Genomic DNA, 12,874 nt, shown 5'->3' with positions numbered 1-12,874 from the left:
TTATTAACACTGTAACAGTAGGACATTGTTTCTTTAGTGCCTATTAACACTAACAGTAGGACATTGTTTCTTTAGTGGTTATTAACACTGTAACAGTAGGACATTGTTTCTTTAGTGGTTATTAACACTGTAACAGTAGGACATTGTTTCTTTAGTGCCTATTAACACTGTAACAGTAGGACATTGTTTCTTTAGTGGTTATTAACACTGTAACAGTAGGACATTGTTTCTTTAGTGCCTATTAACACTAACAGTAGGACATTGTTCCTTTAGTGCCTTGGATACTCACTTTACTTGAATCCTGACATAGGATTCCATAAGAACACAAGATTATAATAGAATGCTTCAACATTTTGTCTTTTTCTTACAGTGGCTACCAATATGCATGAAGGGTATTTGGATCGAGAAACCAAACAATTTAGTGACAAACAAGTTTATGGAACACCAGAGTACATAGCACCAGAAGTAATTTTGCTGCAAGGTTATGGTGAGTTGTATATGTTTTTCAATAGAATAGGGCATAGAAATAAATGAAAAAGGGAAAAACAAATACATCTATAAAATGAATTTATTTGAACTGAGAAGAATATCTTGTACGTTATTGGACTTACAATTTACGAAATATTTATTCGTGTATTAAAAAATTCACCATGCTACTTAAGATTTTCTAGAGAAAGTTTGTTGTATTATAAATATGGGTTTCATTTTTCTTTTAATGGAATTGAGAACACGTAAAAAAATTGTGTAGAAATTGGTTATAGTTATGTTAGGTTTAAAACAAAATATTCCCAAGCATCAAGAGTAAGTAAAGTTATTTGTTCTCCATCTTTACTGTGTGATATTTTTTATGATCACTCATTGTGCTTTTCTTAAAAATTAATTATTTATCCTTATGTATATTGTTTTTTTTATTTCTTCTAAAGCTTTCTATGCATGCAAGATATTTTTAAAATTGTGGTTTTGTTTATTTTTGATTCTGTTATAAGAGAAAAATCTACTTTTACATCTATATGTCACTTAGTCTCTTTTTGTTTTTTTTCCTACAAAAAAGAGGGGAAAATTTTAAAGAACAAACCAGTTTTGAATTTTTTAAGTTTTACCACAACCTCTAAGGTTGGATAACTTTACATTTTTTACATATAAGATACATCCTAATTTTTGCAAGTGTAAATTTTATAATTTTCTTTTATTAGAATGTTTCTAATTGTATGTGTATATCTACATATACCCACATTTAACTTTAAAGCTAGATAATTGTCAGATAAATAAATCGTTAAGTACGCTTCCTACTAAATGTAGTTGTTTATATGGATGTTTTCCATCATAATAAAAAACAAAAGATCTTTCATCTTTTCCCTCCCCCCTCCAAAACTGATGAAGGGAGTTAAAATATAGCAGTTAAAAATTTCTGAGTATTGAGGAATTAGTTATAATACTTTCTATGTCTGTTCTCTAATACTGTAGTTTAAAGAGTGTATCTTGCAGAGATGAGTCAAGATTCATGTGTTCATGCATGATGAGCTGTATTAAAGAAACAGAAATAGATATGTTTAATATCTAACTCCCATTTCTTTCTCTATTTAATAGGTAAACCTGTTGACTGGTGGTCCATGGGAATTGTTTTATATGAATTCCTTATTGGCTGTGTTCCTTTCTTTGGGGATACTCCAGAAGAACTTTTTGCCCATGTTATTAATGGTACATGTATATGTGTGATATTTAAAAGCATTTTAACACTATAATAGTGAATATTTCTGTGTATATAAGTATATATATATATAACCATTAAAAGTATACATATTATAGCTACACTCGTTTAAAAGCTCAACCTGAAACATTAGTGTTAGTTTGGGGTTTTATGATCATTACCCTTCTAATTGTTGGTTGAAGTTTGTAGTAGTGGATATTTAAAAAAAAAAATAATGTCCTGGTGAAAATTATAAGTTGAGACTTAATTTCTTTAATAAAAATAAAATAATATTTATATTATTAATGCTCTTCAGTAATAAGATAATATGTGATTTACAAATGTCATAAATTATGAACTTGGAGAAACTTCATCTGATCATATTACTCATACAGTAGGATCTTGGAATGTAACAGCTAATGTTCAATAAAGTTTTGGTGGAACTCACATCAGTCTATTAGTAAAGATTAAAATTTTAGTTAATATCCTTTCACTGTGGCTGTTTTATAGCCTTTACTGCTGAAAATATTGTAGTTGCAGAAAACTGGAGAAGCATTGAAATAATCATTTAAAAATGTGTGTTGTAACCATAAGTTTCTGTGATATTTGTGGTAGAAGAAATATTTAGATTCTTTTATTCACACTCCTCTTAAATTGTATATTATATATTTTGAATCATATCTGTCTTTTGTCTCATAGAAATCACTGCCCTTTATTTAGTACCACAACTTCTCAGCTAGCCATAAGTCTTTCTGTTTTATCATGGTAGCAAACACACTTTGATGTGCAGTTATAAATAGCTACATACCTGTACATGGTGTTGGTAAAGTTTAACGTGATTTTGTATTTATCTGTGAATTTCTTTTCCCTCACCAAAACATGAATTTTAGTGGAGAAAAGATGCCATAGGGGCCAATTGTTTTGTTTGATTTGCTACTTCTGCTGCTGAAGTGTTGATTGGAAGAGCAAAACAAATAAACAAAATAGGTCTCATATAATGATGGAATGTAAACAAGTTGTTTGTTTGTACATAAAAGCCAAACAAGTTAAATGACTTGTTTAGATGCTCAGAAAGAATAATGGATTCTGTGTGGAATATATATGGGTAATATATGGTGGTAGTGCAAGAATCATCCCAATTTTATAAATATACTTTAGCACTTGTGATGACTTACAAGTAAAAAATTCACTGTAAGCTAGAGCTGGGCAATTAGTGATATTTGCTAAGTGAATGATCAATGAGCTCATTAGTCAATTAGTGCACACCTCTACATCCCCTCTCTCCCACAAAAGGAAAAAAAGCTAGGCCTCATATAGTGGTGATATGTAAGCAATTTATTCATAGGTACTATTATACTGTGTTGATAAAGTTTAACAGGATTTATTATTATAATAACTATAATATACAAATTTGTGATAAACATACACAGAAGTAGTAAATAAAGTGTGACAAAAATGGACAATTACTTTAATATGCACTTCATATATTATAAGAAAATATTTTGTGTGTGTGTGTATGTAGTTTTGTCAGATATTTGTAGATCAGTATTGTTTGTACAAGGTGTATACATTGCTTCACTTAATTAGAAGTTTTACTTGTTGTTTATATGTAAATTCAGTTGTTTTTTCAAAATGTACTGAAGCTCCTTAACCCTAGAAGTACTGATGGACATCCATCAGCTTTTTAAACATAGTTTTCTACGATATTTATGTGCACTAGATTTCTTGTAGATCTATGACTGTTAGTTACAGGGCCCTTGATAATATATAGTCACACAAAAGAATTTTAAACAAAAAAAAACCAATATTGCAGTTAATATCTCATTAATTATCACTGACGATTCTATGTATTGTATTTTATTTAAGAAAATGAATGATTTCACCCAATTTTTGGTCAGTTCTTTACATTGAGTGTTGTAAAAAACAAAAACATAGTTATTCAGTATAAGTACCCAACCAGTAGTTAGTGATATAAAAATGAATTGGTAATTTGAGGGTTAAGAAACACCTCTCTACCTGTGATTATGTTTTCTGAAAAATAGGTCAGTACACACGTTAAATATGTATACTGCATATTTTTTTTACATCATTTTTCTCTGAGGCTTTTTTCACATCTGTTTTATGAGGTTTCATTGGGTTGCTGAAGTGTTAAAGGTATAATATGAAGGGCAAACACGACTCTGGAGCCCATGTGACTATCAGATGTTAATGTGTATGTCGTTATGGTTTTCAAAAAAAGACTTGATTATCTTTGTTATAGTGTAGAGAGAGCTTAAGTACTATAATATAAAGTAGTTAAATTATTTTAAGTAACGTAGAGAATGAGATTTGAAATAAGTCAATATTTTTTCAGATGAAATAGAGTGGCCTAATGAAAATGACTGGCTTGTGGCTGAAGATGCAAAAGAATTAATCACTCTACTTTTGAGGCCCAATCCATTTGATCGGCTTGGGACTGGTGGTGCCCATGAAGTAAAAGATCATGCATTCTTTGCATCTCTGAATTGGGAGTCCCTGCTACGCCAGAAAGCTGAGTTTATTCCTCAGCTAGAAGATGAAGAAGATACAAGTTATTTTGACAGTAAGTAGTGTTTAATTTTAGTTGTTCAGACAAGTGACTCATCTGAAAGACTCTAAAGTTTTACAAATATTTTCCTTTTTTCATCAGGAATGAAAGAGGGGGTTGGCTACCAATAAATAAAGGACCACACATAACATAATGTTTTGTGACAACATGGGACCTATTGGTCCATCTTGGCCATTCCACCCTTTAAGCTAAATTAAAAGTTATAAAAAAAAACCTTTTTAAAAAAATGTTTTCATTTCTGTAATTGTTCTTCAGTTGTTCATGGTACTCAAAACCTATACATGATTTGATATGCTGTTCTAAGTTACACAATGCACAATCTAAAAAGTAATTTCTGTCTTCGTAATAAAACAAAATAACATAAAACTCTGGTTAGCCAATAGGAACATGGTATTTTCACAGTGTTGTGTTTATATAACATACATGGAGCCTCAATCCAATTAAAACTGGTTAGCAGATTTTTTGGAATCAATCACAGCACACTATACAAATCATATTGGGAGCTAAATATGTGAAGACAAGTTAGCATAGCCCAGATTTAGTTAGTATTGAGTTGTTGTGCTGTGTATTACATGCTTGAAAATCAAAACTAGCTGATTGTGCAGTTCTGAAAATCTTGAAATAAGCTCTGGTGCTACCTTACTCAAAATGGACAACAGAATCTCAAATAAGAACTAATGAGAAGTAATAAGTGAAACACATCATCACATAAAGTGTGATCTAGTGCATGGTTATAAAACATGTATATGTTCATAACATATAAATCTAAAATGCAGGTTCATTGATTCAATGAACATTTTCTTTGTTTTTTATAGCTTGAAACAAGAACTACTGGGTGAAGTAGTTTGGAACTTGAGGTGAACTTTCTACATATTATATAGCTTCTGCCAACGAAACGTCTTATTCTAATATGCAATATTTGAAGGACTTTGCAGCTTTAAAAATTTGAAAAGATTTCATTGTGATAGGTTCTTAAGAAATAATTAAAAATGCTTTCTTTTATTGTAGATTTTAATATACCCTCAGTAAAATTATTTATTTTATTTTATTCTAGCAAGATCTGATCGATACAATCATGATGTTGAAGACTCTGAGTCACTGGAAGATACTGATGACAGTTTGATATTCAGCAATTTTTCGTCTTGCTCTCCTCGTTACCGTAAAGTTTACTCTCGTGTTGAGAAGGAATTAGAAGAAGAGAACTTTATAAAGGTGAGAAAATATCTATTTCTATTGTAACAAATGTTGATTTTTAAATATTGCATTATTTTAGTCATTTAATTTAGAAATCTTCAGATGTTTGGAGTTCTGCTTGTTACACAGTAACTAAAGTTGTTTTTTCCGGTAACTCAGTAGTGCTTGTTTGTTATTATACCTGCTGAAACAGCTCTAAATAAATATATAAAAAGATACAAGTATTTATACTTGTATTTTACAATTACACTTGAATTTTCTTTGGCAATTTTTGAAAGAGAAAAGGAAAAAAAAGACTAATGGAGTGTATTTTTACTTGAACACGGTACTGTTTTGTTACCATTTTTGAAAACAGTGATCATGCATAGTACTACTCTCTCACTCACTGGATTTTGCCACTTTTGTAAAAACTTAAATTCATACGTAGGTGTGTATAAATACTGTTCATCCTAGCAGAATAATAATTAAGGTCTTGTTTATTCTTAATGTGGAATTGAAACAAATAACAAACTTATTAGAATTTACAGCTTTTACAGCAAGGAAGATTAGTTTTTAGAACAGATACAAGTTTCATTCACTGGTGCAATCGTTCTCAAGTTTTACTTATGATCAAAATGTCATACATTTTCTAAAAAATAATCTTCCTTACTGTAAAAGCTGTAACTTGTAATAAAATAATACATAATCATTAAGTAAACTCAAACAAAACTATTAGATAACGAATTTATCAGATTGACCAGAAACTCCTAAGAATTATACTAAGTATCTTAGAAACTTAGAAAAAAAAAATGTGAAGAGGACTTTATGTAGTGCCAAGTTGAACCACTGTTACGTTATTGGTAAGAAAAATACTTTTCATCATGCTTAAATAACTAAGTTTATCATTTTTCTTTGAAACTACTTCTCCCATGTCACATGGAGTGATTAATTATTAGCTAAATCGTATCTTTTCTAATGTGTGATATTTCTTTTGTCTGTGTTAATTTTTAATATAGTTGTCAAGTGTTGTACCGGTTTCTTTCAGCTTTTGAGAGAAGAATCAACACAACACTCTTCAGATAGCGTTAATTCCTGTCCATCAGATCATTCTGACAGTTCCAGTTCACAAGGAAGTAGTCTGTGCAAGACACCTGAAATTAAAAAGAAGTCTGTTTCAACTCCAGATTCGTAAGTAACACTTCTAACTTTCCACAGCTAATTGATGTACCTTCTGGATTTAACTCACTGAACTGGCTTTATCCATTAAAAAATAGAATTAGATAAGGGCAGTACTTTTACACTGTTTACAATATGTGCCTTTTTTGTACATTTCACAGTTGCTGTGTAACAGTAAGAAGTGGCTGCATATTGCTACACCCATCCTGATAAGAGTCAGGGTGTTCTATATTCAGTTTTTTTTCCCCCTCAAATATACCCTCTTATTTTGTTTTTTTTTGTATTGAAACTGAGTTATTTTTTAATAGTTTTGTTTGGAGTTTACTTACTGATTAAGTATTATTTTATTACAAGTTACAGCTTTTACAGTAAGTAAGATTATTTTTTAGAAAAGGTACAATGTTTCAATCAATGGTGCAATCATTCTCAAGTACAGGTACAACGTTTCAATCACTAATGGGATCATTCTCAGGCACTTGAGAATGATTACACCTGTGATGGAAATGTCATACCTGTTCTAAAAAATAATCTTACTTACTATAAAAGCTGTAACTTGTAATAAAATAAGTTATTTTTTGTTAGCAATTATATCAAAAACTAACATGAAATAATTTTCATATATTTGGTAGCATTTGTCTGGCAATCACTTTTTATAAGACTTTTCTACAGCTTATAAAACAAATCTGTAAGAATATTTGAAAAAAAGTGAATTAGTATCTGAAATTTTAGAAAAGTGATGAAATTAATTTTTCTGAGCCAGAATTAATTGTTGCTTAATTAAGGAAATGAAAAAAATGATCAAAAAGTACAGTACAATGTATTGGCAAAAATTAGAGATCTTACAGAAGAATATAATGAGAGAATAAAATACATAAGAAAAATAGTATAACTAGTTAAAACACAAAGTTATGTTATTATAGATAACTGATAAGCAATATAATCTTTAAAATTATATATTTAAGAGGTCAGAAAAATTCATAAACTTTACAATGTTAAATTCATCTAATACTGAATGAGGTGTATGGGTAATTTCAATTACAGAGTGAAACAAGTTCTTATTTGCTTGCTCTTTCCCTGCAACATACAGCAACAAATATGTTTTGATTTTATGTTAAGAATTAATGTGAACTTGTTGGAAACTTTTACAGTGATTGTAATTTAGCACTGGATATGACAGATGTAGTGTGGTTGGCAAACTATATATTCTTTGTTGCTTTCATTAATAAGTTCATAAAATAACCTGAATGAAGTACTGACAATATCCATTTTACGTTATTAGTATTGTACAAAAGTTACTAGTATTTAATTGACATGGTTTGAAGATCCACAGGTTTCTTATTGAAAATGCTCTTCACATTGTGTTCTACTTTTTTGACAACATAGCTTCAGATTTTCCAAAAAATATTTCCCCTAATTATTTCTTTATTTCAATATCCATCCATGAAAATAAAAATGGTTAGAATAAGGTTGATGAGTTAACTTTTTTTTTTACAAAGCTTTGCTTATGTTTGTGACATATGTTTGACCTCAGAAAGGCAAGAAAATCTATATGAATTTTTTCTGTATGTAAATTGAATCATTTGTTATCTAGCAGAGTTCAACTAGGATCTCAGAATGCACTGGAGTCCTCCCAAACAGAATTGGAAGAACTGTCACCCAAAGTTCAGAGACACTGGCAGACAGGGATAAAAGAGTTTCTTCCTCACTTTTCAATCAGCATGGAGGACAATAGACCTTCTTTAGTGGCAACACCTCCTGATTACAAAGAATTGTCACCAGTCAGTGAAGGTGCAAATCGAAAAGCACACAGCAGAGCTGTAAGGCCTAGAAAATTAGTTTCTCCACTTACACTTTCTGCCAGAATACCAATTCCTTCAATACCATTGTCTCCTTGTGGGTCTCAACAAAAAGCTCGTCCAGTCATCAAGTCAGCTTCGGCTTCTGGGTTGTCATTGATTATTCCAACTGGTATTATAATGTTCACCAGAATATTAGTTTATAAGAATTAGTGTTATATTGAAAAAATAAAACAGGTGCTTATCATTATTGTTTTAATGTAAATAATACTTTTCAGTTGCAGAAGTTAATTTTCCATGTTACTAATTTGCCAGACCTGTAATTCCTTAATTTATGATAAATCTGTTAGGCTTACTATTAACATTGAGTGATTTACTTGTGTATACAAGCAGAAGGCTTTGAGGGATTTCGTATGTTAAAGTACTGGTTATCAGACAGTAATACTTAGGCATTTTACTGACTTTCACAAGAAAAAACTTAAAAGATGCTACTTAACTGTTAAGAAGAAGCTGCAACACAAATATATTGTAACATCAAACTTCATGAAAACAAGGAAAATTGAAGTTAATATATGCATGCTCATTGTACAAGTTTCATTGCATCAAAGATTGCTTTGTGTACTGTTATCAAAGTAATTTTGTATATTTAACATTAGTTATTATTTTCAAAATTAATTTTATTACACATATATTTGGAATATTTTTATGTCACTTGATGTTTTAAATCTATCAAATAATATATATATATTATATATACACTACATAATTTTACTTAACCCAGTATCCACATGCATGCACTTTTAAGATTACATTCTTCTCCATTTTATTTTTATCTGCTATCTTGATGTATTTATTACTTGCTTAGAATTGTATTCTCTCTGACTAATGATCAGTTTTAACCCTGTCTCAGATCTCAATCTATGGGTGCAAAAGTTCACATTTTTCAACCACAGATAATAAAAGGCTGAAATTTTAAAGCATATTTTTAAATTTACAGGTTTCTCAACATGCCCTTCCTACTCTCATTCAGAGATAAACCTAAAAATGAATTAGTTAACATGACATGAAACAACAATCTGTTAACTTCCTAACTGTTATGACTATAAAAGTTTCATGCTTTTCAAGTGATCTGGAACGTCGAAGTAGATAAATGTTGGAGCTTCTCACCAGCCACTTGTAATGTCCTTACAAGCCTCCGTTAAACACATTAGTATCATAATAAAACACTACTTATTCTAGTTTAACCAGCATCAGCTGTACTACTACACTAAGTATTATGTTGACTTTACCCAGAGGGGAAATAATAAGGGTATGTAAAAATACATGTTTGATTAAAGTAACGTGGTAAACATATCATATGGATAAAGAATTGCTTTGGATTATACTAAACAATTCTTGCTTTACAAATCATACTTGTTTATCTATTGGGGAATCTGGTAGTATGCAACCATATGTACTGGCCTCAAACCAGAGGTCCAATAGAATATTTGAACACTGCTTCTTTTTCCCCTAAGTCAATTTTGCATAAACTGCTACTTGTTTTAAACAAGAATTAGAAATATCATATGCACTTAATTAACTATTGCTAAATTACATGAACATGCATATTTGGGAAATTTCATCAGAAAAGCATTTTATGAAATTGGTAAGAATTTTTTTTTATTGTCCAAGTGTGGTATGTAGCTACAGAACAAATAACATACACGTAATGTATAAACATCCTGCTAGTGTGAATCGTAATATGTTGAACAAAAACCAGTAAAAAGTTCTTAAATCAAATGTTTGCACTTTAAATGTATCCAGACATTTCTGTTAAATATACCAGAATTCCAAGTACAAAAGTTGTGATTATATCTCTCAGTTATACTTTCCTGATAATCTTTGTGTTTTACTGTATATTTTAATTATGTGTTCAGAACTTTTAACATGGTTTTGAAATAAAAATATTCATGAAGTATCCAAGAATTAAAAATACTGATTGAAAAGTCAGTTCCATGCAAGCATAAAATTTTTTTTTTTTGCTTTTTAAATGATGGAATGGAAAATTTGCTGTTATAGGTTAAAAAAATATCAGATTTAATCTGGTTTAAAATTTTAAGTATCACTTTGTACAACCTCTTGAGTAGAATATTACTCCTTATTGATTAAATTAGGAAACCTGCAACAAATTTCTAATAGTACAATCTCCAAATATTATAGGTCTCGTATGAGAAGTAGCATAATTACACAAAACTCTATTGGGTAAGGAAATGTTTGATACAATTTTCATAAACACTTGCTGTTGTTGTAAGAGATGAAACTCCATAGATTGTAATTTTGCAGTTTTCAGGAAATGGATGAAAATCTTGAAACAAATATTATATAAATGTTACATATATAATTTTCAGTTAGCTGATAAGAAGTATAATGATAAAATATTTTATACGGTTTGAATATTTTTACTCCCTCATTGACACATATATAAAAATTTCTGCCAGTATCAGGGTTATTTTTAGATACACAAAACAAAAAAAGATGCACGTGTTAACATTTTATCAGCTGAAACCTGAAACTAGTAAATTTTGGGGGAAGTTTGAAGGCCACTACTTTTTATCACAGGGGGTACAAAATTCCAAGCCTGTGTGTGATTAAAATCACACTTTCAAGGTTAAAAAATTGGCCATAGCAGTGCTCTTTTACATATATGTATCCATGACATTGAAAGAGTTAAACACTATTTTGAACTTATGAACTCTGCAAATTTTGTGTGTAATATCTGTTTCGAAAAGTACTTGTAAAACTGTACAACATTATTAAATTTAAAAGTAATGTCACTGTAATGATATATTAAATTTTTCATGTAGCTGATGTACTTGCAACTATTGAGGGATCCAATACCAGTTCCCAAGATGCTTCTCCCAGTAGAGAGACAAGCCCCCTAAATAATCAACTCAAACCCCCTATAATCATCAGGAGAGGACCTCGTGGGTTTGGCTTCACAGCTAGAGCAATCCGAGTATATTTTGGAGATACAGATATTTACACTGTACAGCATCTTGTATCGGTAAGTTGGTGAAAAATAGAATGGAAATTAAATGCACTTAGTTTCTTATTGATTATAAAAATGTAATTTTTTTTAAAACAAAGACAGTTTTTGCAAATCCGTAATTCAGGGAAGTTATTTACTGAGAGTAATCTCATCCCATGAATTCTTGGTAGTTTACTTTTATAGTTATAGCATTTCATTATTTCAGCATTTAATTCAGACTGTTTATGAACATTTAGATACTCCCCCCAGTGGCATAGTGATAAATTTTGAAGGCTTTTAACACTAAAAGCTGGGTTTCGATACCAATGCTGGGCATGGCAGAGATAGCTTCTTGTGTAGCTTTGTGCTTAATAATAAATTAAACATTTGTGCACTACTGTAAAAAATGTTTCTTTAAGTGGTTATTACCTCCACCACCAAAGGTGACAAAGGTTATGTCTTCACCCTTGTGTGTGTGTTTGTCAGCAAGATTTCTCGAAAATGGCTGAATGGATTTGAATGAAAGCTAATATACAGTTGGACTATGACCCAAATTAGAAGTGATTAGTTTTTGGAGGGTCAAGGTCACGAAAATAAAAAAAAATCTTATCTGTTAACATAGGCACTGATTTTTCATACTAATTTTGCTCTATAACTCAGTGAAAAATGATCGGATTTTGATGATACTTGGTAGACACATGTAGAATATTATTCCTCATGCCAAAAATAGTTCATGTCTTGATAACAATGAACATATGGACACGTTTTCGTATTTTTTTTAGGGCTGTATATGATTAACACTGAGTTGTGGAGGTATGCACTCTACTTTAGTTTGATCTATTCTAACCATGAAAATTATATTATGTGAAACTGTTATTTTGCAAAAAAGATAATTCATCCATTGAAACTTTAAACTTTCTTTGTTGGTAATCTAAATTCATCTTAGTGTAATTAAAAAAACAACTTCAATTAAGTAATGCTGTAATTTTTATTTCTGTACATGCAGAATTATCATAAAGTATTTTTTTATATTTAATTTGCTAATTGGAGCAGCCATATGACCACCAAGGTTCACATAATTGCCTTAGCATTTACATGTGATTTTCTTCACTCAGTTAACCAGTGTGGTTATATTTTTGTGTGAACATCAGGTTTAATTACTCTTAGTATGTTTTTTTTTATCAAAAATTAAGCTCTAGTGCTCCCTCTGCTTACAAATTATGTCCGTGAAATGTAGGACAAATATTTACCTGCAATTTTGACAGGTGTGTTTCGACATTAAAGTAAGCATTGGGAGATACTATTACATTTATTTTTCATGTATTGTTTTCTTGAAAAAAAATTGGTAGAAACAGCACAGTCTGTTAACTGCATTAATAATTATTTGGTGTTATTCCATCAAAACACCATACCTTAATTTGTAACTTTTTGCACATTTTGTGTTCCGT

General features: G+C 30.2%; 1 protein-coding gene across 2 annotated transcripts in view; it reads left to right on the top strand.

The window, feature by feature from the left end:
- LOC106468198 (microtubule-associated serine/threonine-protein kinase 2-like) overlaps positions 1-12,874 on the top strand; it is a 32,111-nt gene that overhangs the window by 12,962 nt on the left and 6,275 nt on the right. The window contains exons 3-9 of one of the 2 annotated variants that reach the window (XM_013928614.2): positions 371-487; positions 1,588-1,698; positions 4,041-4,268; positions 5,329-5,486; positions 6,493-6,635; positions 8,218-8,591; positions 11,263-11,462. In XM_013928614.2, the coding sequence (XP_013784068.1) occupies positions 371-487; positions 1,588-1,698; positions 4,041-4,268; positions 5,329-5,486; positions 6,493-6,635; positions 8,218-8,591; positions 11,263-11,462 (1,331 nt within the window). Of the gene's footprint in view, positions 1-370; positions 488-1,587; positions 1,699-4,040; positions 4,269-5,328; positions 5,487-6,492; positions 6,636-8,214; positions 8,592-11,262; positions 11,463-12,874 lie in introns of both variants that reach the window. The other variant, XM_022397098.1, reaches the window with a different exon arrangement.

The sequence above is a fragment of the Limulus polyphemus genome, unplaced genomic scaffold, assembly GCF_000517525.1.
Source record: "Limulus polyphemus unplaced genomic scaffold, Limulus_polyphemus-2.1.2 Scaffold86, whole genome shotgun sequence".
NCBI lineage: Eukaryota > Metazoa > Arthropoda > Merostomata > Xiphosura > Limulidae > Limulus > Limulus polyphemus.
Note: the sequence above shows the minus strand (reverse complement) of the source record. Positions and strands in the feature narration are given on the sequence as shown.